The 9,656-nt window shown below is 36.6% G+C and overlaps 1 protein-coding gene across 1 annotated transcript in view; it reads right to left on the bottom strand.

The window, feature by feature from the left end:
• Positions 1-5,884: 5,884 nt before the first annotated feature.
• The window catches only part of LOC132127759 (serine/threonine-protein phosphatase 2B catalytic subunit gamma isoform-like), a 24,984-nt gene continuing 21,212 nt past the window's right edge, over positions 5,885-9,656 (bottom strand). Inside the window, exons 13-14 of the mRNA XM_059539836.1 lie at positions 7,816-7,853; positions 5,885-6,390 (exon numbers count right to left, since the gene is read on the bottom strand). Coding sequence (XP_059395819.1) covers positions 6,215-6,390; positions 7,816-7,853 — 214 coding nt within the window. The 3' untranslated portion in view covers positions 5,885-6,214. The remainder of the gene's footprint in view (positions 6,391-7,815; positions 7,854-9,656) is intronic.

The raw sequence follows: 9,656 nt of genomic DNA, 5'->3' as shown, positions 1-9,656 counted from the left end.
ATATTCTATTAATCATACTGTTCAGGCAGATGTTTCCTCATCTATGCAAATACTGTTTCTCCAACTACTCGTATGTGAGGAGGCCACCTGTGAGCAATCTGCAGTTTTAAAACGTCCAGAAGTGAGACAGCAGGTGGAGCTGTTTACACGTTTGTTCTCTTATGCGCACATGAAATACTCAGATCAGACAGTGAATGTTCTAAATCAAGGATACCACATAAATCTGCACACCCAAAAAATTATGATCTTTCTGTTTTTTTTTTTTGAAAAAAAAAAACTCCAAAAGGGGCAATCTGAACCCTTCAAATCTTTTAAAAAACATAAAAAATTGTGCAGTAAAATAAAAGCAATAAAAATGTCAGGGACTATCATTTTGCACAGCGATGGAATTTAATAAAATATAGTTTTAATGGAACATTTTTTAAAAAAGCGAAAATCAAGGCCAAAGTATCACATACCTATCTGCGTGTCGTGCCTAAAAAACACCCTCTAGCAGTCACAATACAGCTCAGCCTTGTTTTCAAGAGCACAAGCTGCATTTATAGAAATTAAAGCCTTATGATCTGGCTCTTGTATAGGGTACACGAGTAAACATGAGCTTTCAGAAGGATTCTCTACTAGAGAACGGCCTTGATAAAGACAGTCCAAGATAAAGAGACATAAATGACAAAAGAACAGCCAAAAGTAGCTGAGCCAGTGTGTGTGGGTGGTCAATAATGCTCTGCAAAGCGTTCACGCCAAAATGGGCAGTTGCAGGATTCCAACTGTTTGGCTACTGATTAAGCACACACTTTGATATGCATATAACCAAATAAATAAAACCTGAGCTGCTTTTGACAAGAAGTAATGCATATAGAATCCAATCAGAGACAATACATTTTTTTTTTTTAAATATTAGATTTTTTTTATAATATTCTATTAAGTCAGCAAGATACCAGAAATTGATAAAAAGTGATAGTTAAGTTTCATCACTCTTCATAACACAAATCATCATATCAGAATCTTTCTTGAAGGATCATTTGACACTGAAGACTGAAGTAATGATGCTGAAAATTCAGGATTACCTTCAAGAATAAATTACATTTTAAAACATAATAACATTTTATAATAGTAGTTTGTATTGTACGCAAATAAATGGTGAGCATGATTGACATCTTTCAAAAAGTCTCTGGTGACCCCAAAAACTTCAAATCTCCTGCAGTTATTATACGCTCTCAGAATGCATAAAGACATTTCTATTTTATAGAAGTATCAGTGTAATGCCATTTTATTCATCTCTCTCTAACACTCCTATACATGTGGAAGGTCTTCTCTCACTTCCTGAATTGGGTTTCTTGTATTTAGCTCTTCTGATAGCTCACCACCAAGACGTCTGTTGAAAGTGGGTTGCTTTCTTTCATGCCTCTTCCTGTACATTGAGGGAAGCAATGAGTGCAGTATTGAATGCTGCCACAATACATAACCACGTCCTTCACATTACTGAGAGAGAGAGAGAGAGAGATTTTCATTTACTGAAGAAAAATCGAGTAGCGCTCAAATCCACAATAGAGAAAGTGATGGACACATGAATAGAAGAGAGATTTTTTTTTAAAGCATCCGTTGCCATCAGATTACCAAAGCATTATTACAGGTACAGATAACTGATCTCTCAGATTAAATCCTCAACATGATGACTGTACTACATCTATTGGATCAGATAATCTCATTTCTCATTGAGCATAATGGATGAGACTGGCTTACATTTAATAAGCCAGTTTGCACAACAGCATCTCTACAGCAACAATGTGCTTTCAGGAGATTAGAAAAAATGAGCTTGTGAAGCAAATCACAGCAACAAGCCTGAATAACCGCTCCAATCCACCTACGCACCTACAGAAAGCGATGTTAGCTGCACTGTAAAGCCACTAATGTGACCCTGCAGCACCTCACCATCCAAAAAGATGGCGCTCTTCACTCGAGATAAACACTACTGACTCAACACTGAGTTCAAGAGCATTTAAGAGAACTAGATCCCTCATTTGCCTAAGTAAACGATGTGGCTTCATATCTTTATGCTGTATGCCATCAGCATCACCATTATACCTCATTGTTGATCTTGTTCTCCTGAGGCCATGCAAATGATGAACGAGAAATGGCCTAGTTTACTGAACTTTTTTTTTTGGTACATTAGCAACTGTTGAAATGAAGGCTGAAAAAGGTATGAGAAAAAAAAAAAAAACGTTTTATATAAATGTTTGACCATGATGTCATATTTACATATTTTTTGCTTTAATGGATTTAAAAGCAAATAGAAAGAACCACAGGCTGTCACACGAAAACAGGCTTTTTGCCCAGCTTGGACAATAGTTAACACTAACAGTAGTTTATACCCATGTCCTGTACAGTTTTAATGAGTAATACCATGTGTGAAGAACATTTTAATCGTCTAATGAACGTTTCCAACCAAAATGAAGGTTGACGGTACCATGAATACCTTTTAATACCCAAGGAACCTTTCCGTTCCACAAGAGTTTAAAGTGTCTGCTTTAAAGGAATAGTACACCCAAAAATAAAAATTACCTCATGATTAACTCACCCTCAAGCCATTCTAGGTGTATATGTGACTTTATTCCTTCAGACAAATACAATTGGAGTTTTATTAAAAAAATGTCCTGGCTTGTCCAAGCTTTATAATGGCAGTGCATGGGAGGCGAGATCTGAAAGCCCAAAAAGTGCAACCGTCTATCATAAAAAGGCCTTCTCAAGTGAAGCGTTGCTTTGTGTAAGAAAAATATCCATATTTGAAACTTTATAAACCTTAATCTCTAGCAAACTGCCGTACGCACATTCACGAGAGAGTGGATGATAGATACTTTAGCTTATTAACATTTTACATTTTCTTCACACTTCTTGTAGGAACCATTGCCTGAAAGATTCTTTGGCAAACCAAAAAAAGGTTCTTGTGTTGCATAATGAAAACTCTTCATAACTGGGTTGAGTGGTTTGAAGTAATAACTAGATGTCCAGTTAATAAATCGGTTTTTAAAAGGAGTTGAGAGGTTCATTTTTTCCTGCAGGACTTTCAATATGTTCAACACTATGTGCTGATATCTAGTAAGTAACTGACATTCATCTTTTCATCCTAGCGTTTCTGGGAGTTGTTCAGGCTGGTTGGGAACGAGGAGGGTTTATAATTGCATTAAATAGGCGCTTGTGAAATATTCTGTGGCGCAACAAATGTTATTTTGAGGGCGTGCTCCATTTCAAGGCCTTTCAATAAAAGAGAAGTGATTTTATTTTGTATTCAGCTACATCCTTCACATGAGTGTGTGTGAAGCTGAAAAAAATCTAAAAACCCATTCAGCAAGACCTTCAGGGTTAAAACTGAGCTTTTCAGATGATGGCCTCGTGTTAAGGACATAAACATTCCACATTTAATCAGATTACATGGGAGCAGCTAAAATAATGAAATAACTAAGGTTTGTACATATTTACTATTAAATTAAGTGCTAATGCATCATGGAAGTTTAGCTTTCTTTTTTAACATTTATTTTATTTCAAATAGTTTTAGATAACACTGTCTTACTGTGCATTCTTCATCTCAAGCACAAATATCATTCAATCTCGGCCTCCCTTGGAATGTGCATGTGTGTGTGGGCCGTGTTCAGACAGGTAACACAATACAATAGCTCGTCCTTCAAGCAAAAAAGAAAACGTAAAAAATGTGAACGTCGTAATCATAGGAAACCTTGACAAGCACAGACATTTGTAAAGATGAGAAAATGACAAAGCCGGTCTCACAAAACCTAAGTCTGCCATCAATCAGCCGCTCAAATGCTATAAGCAAATGCAATACAGCGGGTGAAGAATGTTGGAAATGGGCCAATCTCCCAAAAACACACAAATCAAAACAGACAAGAAATAAAGAAACGACAGCAGGTTTTTTTTCCCCCACATTTTTTATATTTCATTTTACTTAAATTTTTTCCTTTTTAATGGACAAAGTCAAACATTTTTTTTTTGTAGTTTCTGCAAGATATGTTTGGAATTTGTAACAGAAGCCCTCCTAAAACGGGGTCAGTGGTCTGAACGCCCCCATTCCTCTCCGATATCAAACCAAACCCACCCGACTCTCACACCAGACATCCCCTTTTAAATTAAACATGAAGGAAACTAAACAAAACAATAGTTTGCAGAGGCTCATTACATGAAATAAAGACTTGAAAAGACAAACACTTTAAAAGAGGACACGAAAAGGTGGTCATGATGATCTACTCTCTCAGGTGTTTTATATCGCAAAAAGTAAAGCGTTAACTTAGAGGCGTTTTTCTTCGTTACAGAGTGTCTACATGACTACTTCGCTGATTGAGCGCTCGCCTCATCTCAAGCAAATGAAGAGGCAGCGATTATATACAATCAGCAATTGGTTTTTTTGTCAATGATAAAGCCATATATTACATTAAAACACTGATTTTTCTTTGGATGAGAGTTACTTTTAAATACAGTAATGATAGCATGCAGGTTTACCCTCGCTGAGTCTCATTTTAAGATTGCGCAAGACATACAAACCCTGAACTGCTTAGATAAAACGGAAAATCTCGATGTCTGCACACAGAACTTTTGCTATATTTATTAGCATGGCACATGACCTCAAATGTGTAACGCACAGGAAGTTTGAGTCTTTGCGCAGCGAAATCTCCAGTCGCAGGATTATTATGCAATGATAATGGTACAGTAGAGAAAAAAAAACAACGAGAACAAAGTTCGAAAAGACGATTTGGTAAACAGATTGCAAATCCTGTCCTTAATTCTCAAAAACACACAGTACAGTAAAAGCAATCAAAATAACTCCGCTTTGCTTCAGGTTCAATCATATGCGTGGAAAATGGTCCACTCTAGAGAATACAGGCATTTAGAAGAGCGCGCAGCTCAGCTATAGAAATACTAGCGCTGAAGATAGTTATTATAAGTACATTAATTAGATAAATTGAAAAACTATTAAATGGGTTTTTAAAGTTTAAAATATTCAACTGGTGGGCTATAATTGTTAAAAAAAAACTGAAAATAAAGGCAATAGAAAAAAAAAACGGTTTAACTAATTTACTCTAGCCGAGATGAGATGCAGGATGTAAGGCATGTATGCTCATTTTCTGAGATGTTTAACATCCACCTCATCCAATAACATTTATCGCACACGTCATTGGATTCGTTCAACTGCTGAAGCTAAAAATCTGCATAAAATCATGGCAGTTCAATCATGCCTTTAACCAATGTGGCCTTAGCGAAACGTTGAAAGGTGTCAAAGTGCGCAAAAGCACGTCAAAGAGGCATATAAAAGCGCGAATGACTACAAAATGGAGGGTTGAAAGTAAACAAAAACATGCAGACACAATAGCTCCTCTAACCATCTTGAGAAGCTGCTGGGATGGTTTTTGCTTTTCCCACCTTCTTGATTACAAATTGGTGTAGTTTGAGTTATGAACAGAAAAAAAAAATAAAAAATCTAAGAAAGTAAACATCACATTTGGTTGAGGGAACACTTGAAAATGTAAAAGTACATATAAACATGCCAACACTTGTTATTAATGCACTCATCTTAGCTGTAGTTGCCATCGTAAAGGTATTTTTCCACATATTGTTTCAATACCAAAATTTCTTTTTTGTTTTGCGTCAACATTTAACATACTCGCTTTGGGTATTATTCACAAATAAGCATTCTATATAATTATGTTGGGCCAAGAATTATTTTGTCAAGCGCACAAACGACAATAAAGAAATTCTAATGAGTAAGTCTTGGTTTAAAAAAACAAAAATCAGAAATAAACCTAATTTATAAACGTAAATTTACAAAATTGATTTTTTTTTAATCTACTGAATCTAAGATGACCTTACACCACCCCAATGCTAAGTCTATATATATATTCTGTATTTTATATACACATGTAATATTCATCCTGTACGTATTCATTCATCTCAATTTTCCCACCATTACAGATCTTAAATTTCTTATCTATATCAATAAATAAATAAGAACCATGGTTTGTTTCTCATTATGCCCTCTTCATGGTATTGTGCGATTCTCCCCGAAATGGTCCTGGAGAGTTTTGCATGTAGGGGGCATCACCTCTACCAAAAAGAGAGAGAATGAGAGGAAAACAGAGGGAGAGACAGAGAAACAAAATATGAGAGACAGAAAGGAAAGGATGAGGGAGAGCGCTAGGTAGCTGCTAGGTTACTACGCCTGTGCGTTGGTGCCGTTCTTGTCGGGGGAATTGGCTGCATTGATGGAGTTGGCAGTGGCGTCTGGCTGCATGCTGTCCTTGCGCGGAGGCATTCGCTCGTTTATCCGGTCTAGTCCGCGTGCTTCCTCGAAGCTTTGGATCTTGTGTTGAGGGTTGAAGCCTTGGATGGCTGAAAGTATGGAAGCAGGATGTTACTTAATGCCAATGCTTTTGGAGTGAGACAGCAATGTTCGGTTTTGTTTTGGGTGTTATTGGTAAGCTTTAATTTTATTATATAGTCATATTGATATCTAAAATCACAAAAAAAAGCATAGAAAAGTTGGAGCTTCATTAAAAAAAAAAAAAAGCAATTAATGCCCCCTCCCCCAAACCAAGCAGTCCCACATCCCAACATTAACTTATCAGATACAACATTTTCAGTCACTAAAAGTAACATGACTACAGAGGGCTGTTCATCCCCAAAGAGCACCCAAAAAAGACTGATGAAATACAGCTAAATATACCAGTCAGCCAATCAACCAGCTGCGATAAGAAAAAGAGAACTACAGTAAAGCTTGATTAGCTTCGATAACATTAACCAGAAATGCTTATGTACCCACGTCAAGCTTGACATTAAAAGGCAAAAACAGGCCTAGATCAGAGTTTATTTGTGTGCTTTTTGGTCAGGAAGTGAAACTGATAAAAACAAAGATTCAGTCTCATGCTGTGGTCTGCTCACACCCCACTTTAAACAGCTGTGACTGAAACGTTCACGATTGCGAGACTTTCTGAAACAGTCCTTTTTCAAAAGCCAAATATACCAGTTTATCAAGCGTTATTAGGAATAGTTCACCCCAAAAATTTAAATGTTATCATTTAATCACCCTTGACTAATTTCAAACTTGTACAGCTGACTTTCTCATGTGGAACACAAAAGTTATTTTAAATAACAATTTTTGTCCAAACGCAAGCGAGTAGAGTCTAAAACTTTTTTTTTTTTAAAAGACGTTTTTAGAAATGGATAACCGATAACTCCGTTTTCAAAAATCATGTTTTATCATTGTGCACTCAAATTAATCTCAATCAAACTGCAGTTTGTTAGTAAAAAATAACAAAAAAATACAATTAACAAAACAAAATAAAAAATATGATTTTTGAAAACTGAATTTTGAGTGATCCGTTTTTGCAAATAAACTCTTCAAAAATGTTTGATACTCCACAGAAGAAAGTCATCCATGATGAGGGTCAGTGAATTTCATATTTTGGTCATCATTTTAAAATTGTATTTACTTTAACACGAGCCACATTATGCAAAATGTTTTGCGAATGTTGTTGTAGGTTGAATTTGTTATCTGTTTGGTGGCGCATAAATCTCACACTTCACTTTCAATGCAAACTGAACAAAAAACAAACAAACAAACAAACATCTCAACGTGCAAATCAAACAAATGGCTAACTTTAAACGCAACAAGCATGTGAACTACATACAAATAAATACTAAATGACATCGGGCGACTACAAAGGGACGGAATGCACACGAAGGACAGACAGTTTATCAAAGGGGGAGGGTAACAGACAGACAACACTGAGAAGTTCTCACAGATGTCTTGCATACCTCGTGCTTCCTCTGCTTCTACGGTGGCTGTGTAAGCATGAGTAGTAGTGCCATGCCCAAAACGAACGGGGAAAGAAAGTGAGTCAAGTTATCAATGCAATCACAAGTCCATTCAAACCCCCTCCCCGTTTCCTATTCATTCATCTTCCCCTCCCAACACCAGCCCGAATGCTTCACATGCCACACAGGAAGAAACCTGAGAGGTTAGTTTAGTTGCTACATCCAGAACATAAACAGATTTCAAGACTCGTTTTTTTCTTGGTCAGGTTTGTTTTTGAGAACCAGGGCTTTTGAATCTGAGATGCGGCGCCTTCTGAACTACTCTTGACATGGATCTAGTCTATTTTTAAAGCTAAAGTTATACAATAGCCAAACAAGGAAAGGCTTTCGCTGTAAAAAAAAAAAAAAAACTTGTATGCGTGATGACAGTTTATTTGTGGCCTTCACAGGAAGATGAGAGGCAAGACAGCTTTGAGCGATGTGTTGTTACAGAAGAGTCCTTTTATTTACATCCCCTCCCCCAGTGAACCACCAACACATTACAGTCATAAGACTGCCTTGTAGTTCACTGTGTCTTGACATATGACCTTAACAGCTGGGCTTTCCAAAAAATGTTAATGCCATAGATCTCCAAGCATGAAAATTCCCTTGGAACTGCATTTTCCATTAATACATTTTAAAGTCTCTTTGGTTCAAGGCAGTATTTTAATTTATTCCTCTGAAGCACAGCTAGAGTTCCAGCATCATTCCTCCAGATCCTTCAGAATTCATTCTGATATGAGGATTTGCTGCTCAAAAAATGGTTTTGTCAGAACGGTGGTCTAAGAGTTGCCTAGGCGTATAATACTCAGACACGTCTAGCAAAAGCGCAGCTTGTGTCAATTACTGATCCCACACGCCCATAAATTTCACACATTGCTATGCAGTTTCTAGGACCTTCTGGTTGACTTTGCTCTGGCAAAAAAAAAAAGTAAAAAAAAAAAAAAAAAAATCATACTTTAAAATAGAACTTGAAAATCTTAAAGTGTTAGTTCACCAAAAAAAAAGACCTTCATTCATCTTCAGAACAAAAATGAAGATATTTTTGATGAAATCCAAGAGCTTTCTGAACCTGCATAGACGGCAACGAAACTACCACATTCAAGGCCCAGAAAGGGAGTAAGAACATCATTAAAATAGTCCTTGTTACATCAGTGGTTCTAAAAGAATACATTACGCCTGTAGAATGACACAAAAAGTGTTCTCGTAGCTTCATAAATTACAGTGGAACCACTGATGTCACATGGACTACTTTGACAATGTCCTTACTACCTTTCTGGACCTTGAACGTGTCAGTTGCGTTGCTGTCTATGCAGGATCAGAAAGAATCATAATTTTCATTTTTGTGTTAATTAAACATTAAAGCCAGTCCACTCTGAAAAATAATAGCACAATTTTGAGATCTTTCAAGTCTTTCAACACTAATTGTATTACAGTTAAGGTGCAGGTGCAAGTCACATTTACTTTTGCTTAGAGAAATTTAGCAGGTGGAACCCAGTTATTTTGTAAATAGGAATCCACAAGATCAGACGGTTCATGTGAGAGCAAAAAAAAAGAAAAAAAAAAAAAAAAAAAAAGAGGTCAAGCAGATTTCGCCATGCTGACCAACAGAAAGCTTCATGGTGTAAAAGTGACTTCTGTGAAATACTTCAAACATCGCTACACTTTTGTCAACAGAACATGGGCCTTTTTTGCTGAAATTTCGCTTGACTGCACCTTTAGGGGTTAGCGGTTTGTTCAAATCCCCAACCCCTAGTATGTGCAGTAGGTTATTGTATATTATGAAACATTCGGAAACATAC

This window comes from Carassius carassius, chromosome 45 (genome assembly GCF_963082965.1).
Source record: "Carassius carassius chromosome 45, fCarCar2.1, whole genome shotgun sequence".
NCBI classification, from domain to species: domain Eukaryota; kingdom Metazoa; phylum Chordata; class Actinopteri; order Cypriniformes; family Cyprinidae; genus Carassius; species Carassius carassius.
The sequence above is the reverse complement of the archived record's forward strand: the minus strand, read 5'-3'. Positions and strand labels throughout refer to the sequence as shown.